Raw genomic sequence first — 16947 nt, forward strand, 5'->3', positions numbered from 1 at the left:
GGCTGAGAGACCGAATAGCTCAAGAGGGGCTGAGAGACCGAATAGCCCAAGAGGGGCTGAGAGACCGAATAGCCCAAGAGGGGCTGAGAGACCGAATAGCCCAAGAGGAGCTGAGAGACCGAATAGCCCAAGAGGAGCTGAGAGACCGAATAGTCCAAGAGGAGCTGCAAGCTGAAGAGGGGTCTGAGAGAGTAAAGAGCCCAAGAGGGTGTAAAGCAAGTCCCAACTTCAATAATAAAATCAATCCAAGGAGCCAATAAATAATGCACGAGATGTGAGAAAAACAAAAAGTTCATTACAGCGCAGCCTAGGTCGGGGAATTATCAAGAAGATATTCAAAATGGTGACATAAAATGGCGGGCTTTATAGCCAGTACCAGAGGAAAAATCACAACACATATTACAGATTATTCACTCTTTCCCGTCCTCTGACTGGGCATTGTCATTTACACTGTAGGTGAATCTATACACTGCTTATCCTTGTTGGCTTGTTCTATCCTCGTGACTGGAGCAAGCTATTGATTAGCATTGAGATCATCTGGTTTCCTGTAGTGCTGATTGTATGCTACTTTTATTTTGTATCGGCTAGACTTGATTTTTGATTGGCTGTTCCAGGAGGAGTATGTGTGGAGTGAGTGAGTGACTGAGTACGTTTCAACCAATATCTGCGTGAGATGTGACAGTGTGAAAACTAAATTATAACCTTTACATCCCCTTCCCAAAGACTTCATCGGTTGACACTGCCTTTCCATTCCCATCATTGTGCACGGTTCATTGCAAGTTCAACTTTGCAACTCCTAGTTGGAAACATTACTTGCTTCGCTTTCCTTCCTCACGATTTAATTTGTCCTGTCTCTGAACTTACCAGCTGGGGTCTTAGAGGCTTGCAAAACTCATTCTCGGTCATTCGGCGGTCAGCACAAAAGTTGTTTCGCTAATTGCCAACTGTTCCTGCGAGGGGTGAGAATGGATGTTGCGCCACATGGGGAGGTGACGAGTTGTGATGCAGTAGATCACTTTGCTCCAATCCTCTTTCACTAACATATATTCGTTATGAGGATATGACGAAGCTCAGACAGTGACCTTTCTGGAAACCACTGAAAAATGTGAAAACCTGAGCTACAACTGTGTCTAGTTTCTTGTCCATTGTGTTCATAGTATAAAACCAGTGTTCGTTGTATGCCCAGATGTCAGCTCTCATCAATCAGTACCCATTCACTGTTCTGTTTGTTTTGTGCTCCCCCAGCTGTAAAAAACAGCGTTGCTTCTTGCCCAGTGTGTGTTTTTTTTTGGATTACTGCTTTTTATGTGGTGTGATCGAAGGACCCCTGAGTAAACTAACATAACACTTTCCATCTATAACTTTGTCTTTTTGATAAAAAGAGAAGTGTCATACATAAAGAAGGCCTACGCAGTGTTAATGTCACACTCTGTGATTTCCCATTTCATCACTTAGGTCAGAGATTGTGCTGCAAGACTCACAGCCCCTCCCACTTCCCTCACCCTCTCCCCCGGCCACCCACCTCAATTAGAAATAAAAGTTGGCTTGCTGTTGAGGAAAGACAAAACAAATCCAACTCACTCCTGAAAGATCAACTGAGAAAGCAGAAATGTTGCTAGACTGAAGATCACACCATGTTTTGTTTGAAAATGTACATCTCTGAGTGTTTAAATTCTGTGCTTGGTTTGATAGCTGTGATCACTGATTGAAGACCACCCATTCTTTATAAAGCGTACTCAACTTTAATCAGCACCCGGGGCGGGGGAAGCACCCAGGGCTGGACTGGGAACCAAAAGTGGCCCTGGAAAATGTTTTCAAAGTGGCCCCATATTTTGCCAAACGAGCGAGCACAGCGAGTGGGCCCAACTCTTCTAAGAGGTGATTGTCTGTTTCCCACAACGAAATGCTGAATACGAGTCAAAATGAGTGCATTTAAAGCACCGGTTTTAAACATATAGGAGCTCACTGTGCTCCAGCGTGCATTTGGCCGCAGGGAGCCTTTGCATGTAGACATAAATGAAGGTTGCTACCAGACACTATTGTGAAAGGGTAATCGCAAGAGCAATTTAAACCACAGCGTCATACCTCTCGCCAAACAAACACAAGAGGTCACACTCACTTAGAACACAAACTACCATTTAGAAAATTAATTTACAAAGGATGGTTCACCAGGTGCTCTGGGATTGCTTGGAAGCCTAGGCACAGACAGTGGATTTGCATGCTACCCTCAAACTCACAGAGCACGCCCTGGTTTCGCATTAAAGGTACTGCTCAGTTTAGCAATACGCCGTAATCCATCTTAAATGACAGACCATAATATTGCTGCTGAATAAAACAGGGCACAATGAGGACAGAGCAGCCAATCATAGGATGCTTAACAGAACATATGTAACATAACGTAACATACAAGCTTAGTACTACATGATATAGTCTAGAAATGGAAACACAGCACGACCTGTAATGAAGTAAACACAGTACAATAGCGAAATGATGATAACATAGCTTAGCTTGACCAACTTGTTTCAAAAAATTGCTCAAGCCATGCAGACTCACAGCAGCACTTCTCCAGCCAGTTGGTGCCATACATGGATGACATCCTGTGGTGCATTGCACATTACACACATCTTGATCACCCACTCCTGACTTCCGCCTTCCCATAACACCCCATAGTTGGAATGGACTCTTAATAGCTTTGGACTATTGCTCTACCTGTAAATAACATGTCATCGATCACCTAGCCCAGCCCTTGGTCATCCCAGTGCATAAAGCCCTTGGAGATATCCAGCACACCTTACACACACCTCCTTTCATTACGGCACTTCTTGTTGAGTCCCCTTGATATTTTGGGGGGGTTCTCTTGTTTAGAGTGGAAGTGCAAGGCTGGTGGAGCACAGTGAGAAAAAGGAGGCTAATGTCGACACGCACCACCTCCACAAAAATGGCCTTTCTTGTGTAAAATGGCCAATGACTTTCATTCAAGTACATTTCCTTAGGGTCACAACTAACATGGCAAACAAATGGAAAAACCACATGATATATATAGGAATCACGAAAATACAGTCTGCACTGCAGAATGCAATTCTGCAAAATCTATAGGGGTGAAAAGTGTGTGCTATCCCCAAGCCAGGAATTCTGGGATACAGAAAGTATTTTTATGCCGCTGTGCTCACATATAAGCTCCCCTAGCAGGGCTGGACTGGGCCACCTGGACACCGGGACATCCCCGCTAGGCCTCTGGACATAGGGCCTCTTTGGAGCAGGATTGTGCATCACGTGAATCCGTCTGGGTGGTTTACATGAACTGGCTGCCACCACCGATGGCATGCTGACGCTGGCTCTGCTTGCGCATTTCTTAAGGCAGGGCTAAACCCTGAGCTCCCTGTTAGCGGTGAGTCAGTCAGCAAGTGATGTGTTTACTGCTGTCTTTTGGACTCTAGAAATAGGCTCTGTCCCCGATTCTCAGGGATTTGAGAACAATGTCAGTGCACGAAGAGGAGCAGAGGTACTGTTTTTTTATTTTTTTATTCTCGTGTTCCCAATCTTTTACAATTTTGTAGATATTCGAAAGTAAGTAATACGTGAAAAGTGTCTTTCAATTGCAGGTCACAACACGCTAAAAGGGGTGGAGCCTTCATCCTTAATGGCCTGAATTTCCCAGTGCTGCAGCTAGTGAGCCCTGCAGACACATTTGGCAACGCTGGAGTAAAGGGGAGGTTGGTGCGGGGTGGAGGGAATAAGTGCAACGGCAGAATCCTAATGGTACTGCATGTTTAAATCAACACACTTTAAAACCGGGACAATTTTGTGAAGTCCGTGTAACACATAAATGTACTGAAAAACACGAATAGCCGAAGGGAAATAATAATCGCTACAGATGTACGAGGAGACTGGCACATCGTATGTGTAATTTTATTTACATTCCAAGTAAATTTGCATTATGTGTTTTCCATTTTTCATTGTTATTTGGGGATTATTACAACCATTTGAGGGGCAATATCAAAAATTGAAACTTTTTTCTGGGAGGATTTTGAAACGTTTCTTGTTTTGCTGCAGTAATGATGATATAGTTTGACGCTGGCACACTTGGAACAGTATTGCTTAGCTGTGTGTGCCCGCTCTGAATCCTGCAAGAGGTCACTGCAGAGTAATCCATTTAGGATCTCTAGGGAGAAATCCAACCAAGATCACTGGAGGGGAATCCACCCAAGATCACTGGAGAGGAATCCACCCAAGATCACTGGAGGGGATCCACCCAAGATCACTGGAGAGGAAACCACCCAAGATCACTGGAGAGAAATCCACCCAAGATCACCGGAGATAAATCCACCCAAGATCACTGGGGAGAAATGACTGGGAAAGAACCAGATGAGGTGAGGTGCCACCTGGGTTGTTTCTTTGGGGACAGGAGTCATTGCTGCCAACTGGACCCATGTCATGGGACTCACCTTCAGCCACACCTGGCATTTTAGCCAATAATCTCGGGAGGATAGGTCAGGGGCAACGTGCTCGCCTTGGTAGCAAGATGACCCGGAGCAGCACAGGGTTGATCCCTGGGTCCGCGCGTTTCAAAACTCTGGGTATTAAGTGCGTTATAAATAACCCATCATATTATATCAATCCTTTGGATTCTGGGAGTTGTAGTACCACATGTCCCTTAAGTGTTCGAATTCCCAGCATGCAGCGTGCTGTTGTCTAAACAAACAGGACCGACTAAAGGTGTCCATCTTTGACATGGGACCTTTGCCTAGTTGTGCAGCACGTATAATTGTATTTATCTTACAACAAGTATTTGTTGAGTATTCTCTTGACATTTTTTCAGCTTTTTTAATCGATTCCTTTACTTTTTTTTACTTTGTATCCTCTTTGTGTAAACTTAATAATCATTCTTTCTGTGTTATATTCAAATGCTCGTTCTGTACTGCAATTCCCCTTGATCCTTAATATTTCTCCATATGGGATATTAGATGTAATGTGCTTCGGATGATTACTTCGGGCATGTAACAGACTGTTGCCTGCACTTGGTTTAACATACAGATTTGTGTGGATTTTGTCCTCTGCCGCATACATTTCTAGATCTAGAAATTGAATTTTATCCTTGCTGAAATTTGTAGTGAATTTTAAATTGAATTCATTTTCATTCAAATACTCCACATATTCATCAAAGTTCAATTGGTCTCCTTCCCAAATCACAAAAATGTCACCAATGAACCGACCCCAAGAAATGATATTTTTGGAGTCGGTAAAGGCTTTGTGCTTCCAGGCATGTTTTATTTCAAAGAAGCCCATAAATAAATTTGCATACAATGGGGCAAATTTAGACCCCATTGCGGTGCCTTGATATGATATGATATGATATGGCATTTGTAACGCGCCAATACACAAGTGTTTCAAGGCACGACGCTGCGGGGGGGAACAAGGGGAGAACAGACAACGATCCTACTAGGCCAGGTGTTATTCAGATCACGCAAGTGCAAGGGTAGGGGGACTGGGAAAAGTGCAAGGGGAAGGGGAGAGGGAAAGTGCAGTACATGGTTAGTAGAATACAAGATAAGTAATAGGGCCAGCTGGTGGCAAGTGCAAGGAGAGTGCAGTAAATGGTTAGTAGAATACAAGATAAATAATAGGGCCAGCTGGTGGCAAGTGCAAGGTAAGTGCCGGGAGAAGGGGCTGTAGGATACAGAGACAGTCCCCTAGTGCAGGTAGGCAGTGCAGGGAAGAGTGGCTGGGCCAAGGACCGAGATCGGTGAGTGGCCAGTTGCAGATTCAGTGCCAGTTCAGTGATTTTAGCAGGGGAGAGAGGGAGAGAAAGCAGAGGCAAAGAGGAAGGTTTTGAGGTGCTTCTGGAACCAGAAACGGAGATGGTTCTCCTCAAGTTTCAGGGAGATGGGAAGGCTGTTCCAGAGTGAGGCCCCTGCTGCAGAGAGAGCTGTACCCCCAGCTCGTTGCTTGGAGAAGCGGCTGTCCCTGAGGTAGTTGGAGGTGGATGAGCGAAGAGCTTGAGAAGGAAGATATTTAGGAAGAGAGAGTTGAATGTATTTTGGCCCAAGGCCCCAGAAGGGCCTTGCTTCTGTCTGTAGATTTTATTGTTAAAGCAAAAAATATTGTTCTGTAGGGCAAAATTCAACATTTCCAAGAGCATATTGTTCTCCTCCTTGAATGAGATCGATCTTGTTTTCAGAAAGTATTCAGATGCAATGATTCCTTGATTATGGATCATGTGAAGGTCAGTCAGGTCTGCAAAACTGAGATTATTTTAAGCAGGGTGAAATGTTTCAAGTTGCAAACTACTAGCCAGCCATAGACATGCACTTTCCACCGCAATTCTATACAAACACAGAGAGTACACCATTGCTAACTCGCCAAGAGTCAATTATCAGAAGCCAATGGCCAGTGTAGTGTGATGGGGACTCGGTGCGTGCACATTGTGAGCACTGATTTTAAGTATTGAAAGTCAAACATTCAGAACTAATTGCGCCTTCCTGCAAGTGCAGGGAAATAATGTGAATGTGGTTTAGTGTAAGTGCTGAATCCAGGCTGAAATCCCAGCTATATACCACTTAATAGAAACTCCTAAAAAGCAAAGGGGGTAATATGTTCTTTTCCACTTCAGTTGTATTCATCTTTCTATATCTTTTAAGGTAATTAGGGCTGAAGTGGTTGTAGTCTGTTAAATGGGGCGGAGTAAAGCAGGGGCGCAAGCACTTTGTTGGGCCTAGGTCAGCTGAAATCCTAAATACGCCACTGCACAGACGACATAACATTACTATTGGGGAGCTATCAGTCATTGGATATATTCCATCTCCAGGTTCCTAATGGCATCATACACTCGAGCTCCGCTTTCATTGTCTATCAGATTTCCCTCAGAACCTCCAGATGGAATATAGTCCGATAGGCGATAGCTACTCATTGATAATTCTATTTTTCCCCAATACATTTCCTGTTCTAGAAAAATACTGCATCAAACAGTAAAAGTGAAATTCATGCCCAGGTCTCATCTATTCATGTATGGGGGGCAAATACGACTAGATTTGCACTGAATATTGTACCTGTAAGTCTGTGTAGGATTCTCTCAACAAGTACATTTTTTGCATGTCTCTCTCCTGATTGGTGAAGGCTCAGAAGTGTGGCTTCTCACTGGATCACCCAGTGAGTTTGTGAGCGGACGTAAAATGTTCATTAACAGTCCTGTGCTAGATATTTTGTTTTTTTAAGCTGTACGAGTATATAAAATAATAAAATGTGTACCTCTGCTTCTTTCAACAGAGAATACGCAGCCATCAAACAATGCATGCTGGGGAGAAGTCCTACGAGTGCACAGAATATGATATGCACTTTAATTGGGCATCACATCTAAGATTATATCAGAGAACCCACACAGGGGAAAGACCTTTCAAGTGCTCGGAGTGTGAGGCAAGCTTCACTCAGGGATCACATCTGCACCTGCATCAGAAGATCCATACTGGGAAGGGGCGATACCAGTGCTCAGAGTGTGTGAAAAGCTTCACTTATATCTCACATCAGAAGATCCATACTGGGGCGCGGCCATACCAGTGTACGAAGTGTGAGAAAAGCTTCACTCAGAGCTCAAATCTGCAGACGCATCAGCGGATCCATACTGGGATGAAGCCCTATGATTGCACAGAGTGTGGTAAGCACTTTAATCATATATCAAACCTGATGACTCATAAGAGATCCCACACAGGAGAGAAACCCTGCCAATGTACAGAGTGTGAGAAATGCTTCAGTGACCATTCAAGTCTGAGGTACCATCTGATGATCCATACAGGGGGGAAGCCCTATCGATGCACAGAGTGCAAGAAAAGTTTCTGTGACCCATCAGCCCTGAACAACCATCAAAGGTCACATACTGGAGAGAAGCCCTATGTCTGCAGAGTGCAAGAAACCTATAATCCCAACAAGGAAAAAAACAAATTATGGTGGTACGATTGGCAGAATATGTGACAAATGCTGCAAAAATACCAGTGTTGCAAGAAAAGCTTCAGTTACCATTCAAGCCTGAAGCACCATCTGAGAATCCATACCCTGGGGGGGAGGCATATTAATGTACACAGTGCAAGAAAAGCTTCTGTTACCATTCATGCCTGAGGTGCCATCTGAGGATCCATACAAGGGGCGGAGGGGAGGCCCTATTAATGCACACAGTGCAAGAAAAGGTTCAGTGGCATCTCAGCCCTGAACAACCATCAAAGGTCAGATAGAGGGGAAAAACCCTATGTATGCACAGAGTGCAAGAAACCTATAATCCCAACAAGGAAAAAAAACAAATTATTGGCAGAATATGTGACAAACGCTGCAGAAATACCAGTGTTCTAAAAATGTTATTTCACTCTAAAATCCATGAATAAACCTGAATTATATCTCTTGAAATTTCCATCCCCAAAATATCGATCACTGTTTCTCCGATTTAGAGTAAATTAATGGCCCACAAGTAATCATCTAGGAACGAGGACAAATTCGACAGCTGCTGACAGAGCATGACCTCTCTGAACCAGAAACTTTAAAGCATATCCTAATCTATTGTCCTGCCCTTTTAAAACTGCGAAAAATGCCTTTACGCAAATTAGTCAATGATTTCAAACGTCAAACCCGTGAACGATTATGAATCAAACTATTTAGTGGACGGCAAATTCAGCAATGAACTTTCTAGAACTGCCAATCCTAGGTCTAGTACTAAACGATTCAAATCAGGTTTGAGGAAAGAGCAATATTTGAATTAAAACTGTGCAACTATCCCTGACACTGCAATGTGATGCATATAAGGTGTTATAATGTATTTTAAATTCCTAATTTCTTTGTTCTTTTTTCCTTTCACATTGTAACTTGTCTCAATCCTTGCAACACAAACAGACTCTCACTGTCAAGACTGTGTGTATAATCAGATTGGAATGATTTAAGCGGTTAATGAATGTCAATAAGCTTGTCATTGATGACATTTCCCTGCATCTTCGTGTATGGATTCAGTATGCACTGATCTGAGATTTATTTGATAAACTAAAATGTTAAAATGTTATAATTAGCACACCCTGAATCTCCCCCATCATTTATTACCGAGAGAGATATTGCTATTTTAATTCTCTTTCATGTTTCTCTTTTTCTCATTATGTGCTTTTATTGTAAACAATTTTAATGATTTGTGTATTTTATCTACTGCAAGGTTGATCTATTTAACCAAAACAATAAAAAAAGATTTTTTAAAATGATGATCGTCAGTGTGATTACCCGTTCTGTTATCCATGGGACCATGTCTTACGACTTGTATTCTGTTTTATAAATGTATCGGTATGTGTTAAGATTTTAAAATCTTTCATTCAATGCATTTTATTTCTGTTGGTACTTTTATGGTTACTTACAACCAAAATAATGTTTAAAGAGGATCATCTATGTTTTCCATCAAGAGAGACGGGCTGCAGCCCACACGAGGCGCTAGCGAACATCTCTTATACCGCTTGCCCATCTGATGCTCTTTAACCTGTGACATTATTTCAGTGTGATATTGCTTAATAGACATCAGTCACTGGTGCACACACGCATCCTAGCCTTCATACAATTTCCCACACCTTGGACTTTGGTCCCCCGAGAGTATTCCCACCACAAGTGCGTTGAGGCCATATTAATAGGATAAAGGCGCTATACAAATGACTACTACTAATTATTAACCACTTTTATTTTTTTTTTTTAAGCCTTTGGCTTGAAACAAACCTTTTGCTCAGGACATTCAGAAACATTCATAGTGTTCGAATTCTCATTTTGATACTCATTTTGGAATTTCACATCCAGCAATTATACTGATGTAAATGTCTCTGGTTTCTTCAATGTTTCGACTAACATAAAAATGTCCTTTAGAAATGTTATCAATGCCAAGGCCAGTGATACTCTCTCTCTCTCTTTGCATCAATCTGGCCCACCAATGTTCGTAAGAGAGCGAAGGTTGCTCATGGAAACATTTCCCCAACATCTTTGTTCTAAGTTCTGTTAGTGCAGAGCAGAAAAGCACCAGATGCTGCAAGGACTCTATAGAATCTTTGCGTCTGCACCATCTGCATTCTTGATGCGGCTGAGGTGTTTGCACCCTTCCTCTCAAGATTTCTTGTGTTGGAAATAGATGTAGTCAAAATCTCAGAAACTGAATTCGATAACAGCTGTTTGAAAACTTCTGCAGCTACTTAGGTGTTGAGTTATAGCTTCTTGCTTCGGGGAGAGTCGGCGCAAATAACTTGAATGATTGTCTTTGTGATTGTGTTTCAATCCAACCTTGCCTCCAGAGTTTGCGTTTGACCAAGAGCGGGTTTGTGATTAGGGTGTCCTCTGACATCTGTAGGTTCTGTAGAATCGCATCACAAATGTCCCTCCACTCCTTCAATACCAAGTCATAACCTGTGATAATCACTCCTTTTATCATTTTGAAGCCTCATGTAGGGTTTGGTAAAATAGCCTTCCGATATAGGGATAAAGACTTCCATACCACCATTGCGTAGAGCTTGATTAGGTCCAGTTCCATTCGGATCAATTGAATTGGTGTACATTTTGGTATATCGAGAATTCTTTTCCAAAACATGCCCTCTAGGGCAGCCGATACATGCAATAGGAGTCACCTTCATCCGATAAAAGGAAATTAGTTATCTCGGGGTGTCTCTCACGCTTGCATTAAGGCATATCCCCAGGTAGACCAGTGAGCTAACCTTTACTAGCTTTTTGTTGTTCAAGAACCACAAATGTTTGCATGATTTGATGTTACTAGCAGGGCCAATTACCAGGATTCTGGATTTTTCCATATTGATATTTAGGCCATTTGATTTGATTTAACATAATCTTGCAAAGCGTTGAATGGCCTTTGTAGTCCAATGGGCGTTTGGTCTATCAAGAGCAAGTCATCCGCATGTAGCAGCTGATCTATGCTCCAGCCATCGATTTTCTAACCTTAGCCATTGTGTTCTGTATATCCGATATGAATAGGTTAAAAAGTGCTGGAGTGAGAGGGCATCACTGTTTTAGACCCTTTTCATTTGGTATAGAGTCCGAGAGCAGACCACTTGTATCCAATCTTACTCGAAGTGATGTTTCAGAATACAGGTCACCAATTGCCTCCCTCACATCTTTTGGACAATCCCATGCTTCGAGTTTAGGCCATAGTTTAGCACGGTCTATAGTATCAAAAGCCTGTGCAAGATCTATGAAGGCAAGATAGACCTTCTTTTGTTTCCCAAGGCTGTTCGTGCTTTTAGAATGTTAATCAGGAATACATTCAACGACATTCCCACTCCTTTGACAAACCCTATTTTTAATGTATCAAAGGTATTAGTTTTAGTGGTGCAGTTTGTTAGGGCCTTCAGGACCAGGACTGCAAAAATCTTCCCTGCTACGTCCAAGAGGGCAATTGGCCTGTAGTTTTTTGGGTCCGGTCTATTCCCCTTTTTGAAGATAGGCACCACAACAGATGTTTTCCAAGATGGTGGGACTCTTTTTGGTGTTCTTTACATGCTCAAATAGCTTGCTTAAAAAAGACACCCACAGGTCAGGATCTTATTTTAGCATTGTAGTTGTCATACCACCTGGACCCGGGGCTCGAGAGCTACCAAGCTTTTGTATTAGGTCCAAGATGTCTTCTCTGGTAGTGTGAAACGTCCATGACTCTGAGTTCTATCCTCTTCCTTTGTTTCAGATTGTTCATCAATCGAAAATAGTGTGGCAAATGTTCCACCCAGGCTTCTGCAGATACTGCATTGATAGTCAATGCCGACTGTGGTGTATTTAGGGAGTTGATAAGTTGCCATATTTCTTGTGTGTTCTTCGCAGTCGCAGCAATATATCCCAGCATTTCTTCTGCGTCTCGCTGCATCATTAAGTGCATTCTTGCCCGCACCCAATTTTGGTATTGTTGTTTCAACATTTGTGTTGTTTCCATAGCTTCTTGCGATCAATTACACCTTAGGTTTCTTAAGCTTTTTCTAAATGAGCATTTTTTTATGGTTGCCTCGTTATCATAGGCATGTAGGTTGGCAAATGAGTTTTTGGTTCCAAACTTTCTGTATTCAACAAAATCCCTCAAGATTTTCAAGTAGTTCGGGATCTCAACTGTGTATTGTATTGTATGTGGTATTTAAAGAGCGCACAAAGACATTAAGGTATCAACGCGCCGAGGGTGAGAAGGAGACTGATAGAAAAACAGACTAAAACAAGTACATTTTTAGAGCCTTGCTAAATGGAAAATAATCCTGAAGATTGCGAAGGTCAGGAGGTAGGGTGTTCCAAAGCAAGGGGGCAAGAATTGAAAAAGATCTCCCTCCCGCTCTGGCGCGACAGAAGCTAGTAACGCAAAGCAAAGATTGATTTGTTGAATGCAATGATCGGCCTGGAATGTAGGGCACAAGTTTGGAACGCAGGAATTCTGCCCCGGCGTGAATAGCACAATGAGCAAGACAGAGAACCTTGAACTTAACTCGGCTTCTAATAGGAAGCCAATGTAGTTGATGTAACAGATCTTGAGAATGAGCAGGTCTGGGAGCTCCAGGAGTGAGACACACTGCTGCATTTTGGAGGATTTAAAGACGTTGGAGTAGCATCTCCAGTTGACCAAGATAGATTGCATTGCAATAATCTAAAGAGCTCATAATTGACGCTGTAACGATTTGTGAGCTGAGGGCAACTGTAAGGAAAGTTACAACTTTTTTCAGAACCTTAAGTTTTATAAAGCCCATCCAGCAGACTGCAGAAACCTGGGCTTCCAAGAGCCGGTAGCCATACATTTAATCCCAAGGCTCTTCACTACTGGAGAGGGCTCTGGACATGGTCCCAGGGAGGGAGGCCAGTAATCACAGGTCCACAGCTGACCCTTTACATTAGAACCAAACAGAAGAACTTCTGTTTTTTTCCCATTTAATTTAAGCCAGTTGTTGGCCATCCAATCTCTGACTGCAACAAGGCAGTTTTTCAATGTATTGGGGGGGCAGAAGAGGGAATATTTAAACGAAACAGAATCTGAGTATCATCAGCATAGGAGTAAAAATGTACTCCATGGCTGGCAATAGGTTTAGCCAATGCCTGCATATAAAGATTAGAAAGCAACAGGGACAGGCTAGAGCCCTGAGTGACTCCATAGTTCAGGACAATAGCTGGAGAAGTAAACGGGGGAAGAGAATCTGTTTGAACACGTTCAGACAAAAAAGAGGACAACTATTTGAGCAGGATGCCCAAAATTCCCGCCTCATGAAGACAATGGAGCAGCTTCTGATGGTCGACAGTGTCAAAGGCTGTGGAGAGGTCAAGGAAAATCAATGGTCCTACCTCTCCACGGTCCTGAAGTAAGGCAATATTGTCCATGAGCACCACCATCACGGATCCAGTACCCATACCAGGGCAGTATCCAGACTGAAAAAATGGAGAAGAAGATTGGCTTCCAAAATAAACGGACAGTTGAGGGGTCACAATCGATTCCATTAATTTCATCAATACCGGAAGAAGGGAAATAGGATGATAATTCTCCACGACTGCAGGATCAAGGTGTGATTTTTTTTTAGTAGAGGAGAGATCACTGCATCCTTGCAAGAGTCAGGGATATGCCCAGTAGAAAAGGAGTAGTCAAGTGCAGCAGTAAAAAGAGACATAGGGCTTCATTACGACCGAGGCGGAATGGGTTAACGGGCTCCGATACAGGAGGCGGACCCGTTCCGCCTCATTACAAGCTCCCCTCGCGGGACCCGGTAAGTAACGCCAGGTCAAACCAGGCGTTCCTTACCGGGTCCCGCGAGGGGAAGAGGGAGCAAACAACGGGCCACTCGTAACCGGCCCGTTGTTTGCACCCTCCCCCATTTCCATTCAGCCCTATGGGGGCTGAATGGGAATGGGGAAGGTCTGGGCCCGGGTTCCTGGAGGGAGGAATTACCGGGCCCCCCGAACTCGGAATGGCCCGGTAATTCCCCATTCTGGGAACCCGGATCCAGACCCGATTTTGGCGGCAGCAATGCCGCCAATAGCGGCATGGCTACCGCCAATGTCGTAATGAGGCCCAAGAATTGTTAGAAGCTTTTTGAAGAATGTGAAGAGGAATAGGATCCATGGGGGAGGAAGAGCGGAGTTTCCTCAGAGCAGAGGAGACCAGTCTGTCCATCACTGCATTGAAATAGAAGGCACTCGAGTGAGTATCTTCAGTAGCAGCAAGATTAATGGAGGGGTCGGTCCGTGCCGGGCTTCCTAATCTGATCAACTCTCAAATGTTAAAGATTGTGTCCCTAAAAAGGGAGGCAATGCGGTTGCAGTGGGCCTGAGTTTGCAGAGTCATTAAAGGAACCTTTGTAGGAGTGGTTAATTCCTTGGCCACTCGAAGCAGCTCTTGAGTGGAACAAGAAGCAGTAAGAATACGATTAGCAAAAAAATCCGACTTGGCTTTTTTTATGGCAGTATGATAAATAGTGCAAGCCTGTAAATAGGCAGATATTGCAGACGGATCCGAATCGGAGTGCCACTTCCTTTCTGCCTTCCGACAATTGTGCTTCAACAGTTTAAGTGCAGACGAATACCAGGGAGCAGACGGTTGAGCATGACCCATAGATTGTGTAGGGGGAGCAAGGATATCAGCCGTCGATTGAATTGATTTTGCATCATTGGCTATTCCACTATACCTAAGGGTAGTAAGTGAGTTAGAGATAGACTCAGGTGACACCCTATCCCAATGTCGATGAGTTTTGGGAAAAGCTACAGACTTCAATTTGGATCAAGAAAAAGGCAAAAAATAGTGATCCAACCAAACCAAAGGATGGGGGGATATACCAAGAGCCCCTCAAAATCAGAAAAGATCAGATCTGATTGCCCCCTACATGAGTAGGGCTAGGATTTCTCAAGATAAATGTGCAGTCCTGTAGTACAGAGACAAATGTACTGTCTTGTAAATCATTACGATCATTAGGATGAAGGTTGAAATCACCTAAGATAACTAGGTTAGAATATGTTAGGGAAAGGTCAGCAGCCAATTGAGCAAAATTGTTGAGAACTGATTAGTTAAGTAGCTAGGCAGATGATAGGTTACTAAAAAAATGGGTTGAGCGCTCGGGAGATGGCTGCAGTGTTTCACAAGCAACTTAACAAACTCTTAAACATAATGGCCACTCCACCTTCAGTTTTGGGAGCGGGCGGTCCTGATGCAATATACCATAGTAAAGAGGGAGCATTTGTATTATATCAGGATCCGAGGTGGCGGTGAACCAAGTTTCCGTCAGGCGCACAAAGTCAGGCTGAAACTCTTCATGAATGGAGTGAATATAGTCCCGATGGGCAACCGCTGATCTCGCATTAATAAGCATACCTTTCAGTAAGAAGCTATCTACAAAATTAGTTTCTTCCTTCCTCATCTCATGGGGAATAGCAATTTAAAAATCCATTAGGCCAGCAGAGATTGGAAGGAGCAAGGGCAGTCAACCTATGGTGCGTATAAGTATAATGTGTGGCTAGGTCTTGATGTTTCCCCAAGTCAGTGCGGTCCCGTACGGGCACAAATGGGCTTGTGTGATCTTTCTATGTTAGCTCTACCTGAACCTTAAATCTTTTGGACAGCTGGTCAATTCTGGACTTTTCATCCTGCAAACACCTCTAATGGTTGGGAATAGTATGGCTCTCTTCCCAAGTGAGTTTTGGTATGTTATGATCACTTTGGATTGTGTGAGTGATTTCTAGTGACTTAATTTGATGTATCATGTTGCCGTATACGAAGATGTAGTCTAGAATCTTTGATTCCCTCCCTCTTTTCCACGTTGATTTAGGGGGAATGTCTCTGGGGGTTTGTCCATTCAGCAAATTGATGTTTCTGGTGATCAAAGCTTCCCTCCAAGTGTGATCCCTTTGCTCATCAGGCGTCAAAGTCGTAGCTCTATCTTGTTAGTATGATTTGGTTGTCATCGAAGCAATGGATGTTTAAGTCACCACACAACATCAGGATGGGATCCATCCACTGTTCCAGGGAGGTATCTATTAAATCTGTTATAATATCTATGAATCGTTCTGCTCCAGGTGACATACAATTCCAACATAGATTAAATAAGACCATTATGTTTGTTCTTTTTTTTTTTATTATTATTTTTTTTTATTATTGTATTTATCCAGTTTTCTGGATTTTAACAAGTGCTCGGTTTTGTTTTGATCAGATGAAACTTATGCTGACACCCCTTGTGAGCACTGCACTAAGGCGACCTGTAGGATTTTTGCTGCTGCAATAGACCAGTTTGTCTTCTGGCCGCTGATTAGACGGACCCACCATATTTCCTCTTCGCTCACGACATGGGTTTCCAAGAGTGGGTGTAGGTAGAATTGTCGAGCCTGTTCAGTCCCAGGACACTGGAGTAGCAGATGTCTGACTGTTTCTGTGTCGGCTTTGCAGAGGCGGCAAATTTTGGAGGGCGTCTGGCCTCTCATGAACAGGATCTCGTTGGTATGTAGCAAGTTTAAACGTGCTCTTAGGAGGAATTGCCGCAATGGTTTGCTTGGGAATCTTCTGAATAGTTGTGTTGTTTGGTTTAACTTCTTTGGGTTTTGGGGAAAAAGAGCCAGTGTTTTGTTTCCTTTGGCGCTCTCTTGGGTATCAATCCAGTCCGCCTCTTCCAGTTTTTTTTTATTTTGTTTGCATTCTTGATGAGATCCTCGTTGGAGCATCCAATTTCGGCCAACTTCGATTGTATCTGCTCAGCCCATTTGACGATCATCCTGCAAGTGCCTGCTTTGATCTCCAGGTCTATTAGGTTGTAGAGGCGAGGCGCATCGGGAAGAATTGTTTTCCTGTACAAGAATATGCTCGCTAGGTTCACTTTGGCACTCAGTGAGGAGAGGCCCAGTTCTCGCCTGATTGCTTCGATCTGGATGGAATTCGGCAGGTTCAGGACTGCTTTCCAGAAGAAGCCCTCGAGTTTTTTCCATATTGTAGTTGGGATAGCTGGCATCGCCTCT

At 43.3% G+C, this 16947-nt stretch overlaps 1 protein-coding gene across 1 annotated transcript in view; it reads left to right on the forward strand.

The window, feature by feature from the left end:
- LOC138487552 (zinc finger protein 271-like) overlaps nucleotides 1-9164 on the forward strand; it is a 200745-nt gene extending 191581 nt beyond the window's left edge. The window contains exon 4 of the mRNA XM_069614034.1: nucleotides 7264-9164. Within this exon, the coding sequence (XP_069470135.1) occupies nucleotides 7264-7962 (699 nt within the window). The 3' untranslated portion in view covers nucleotides 7963-9164. The remainder of the gene's footprint in view (nucleotides 1-7263) is intronic.
- The last annotated feature ends 7783 nt before the right edge of the window (nucleotides 9165-16947 follow it).

This window comes from Ambystoma mexicanum, chromosome 9 (genome assembly GCF_040938575.1).
Source record: "Ambystoma mexicanum isolate Mex_15411 chromosome 9, UKY_AmexF1_1, whole genome shotgun sequence".
NCBI lineage: Eukaryota > Metazoa > Chordata > Amphibia > Caudata > Ambystomatidae > Ambystoma > Ambystoma mexicanum.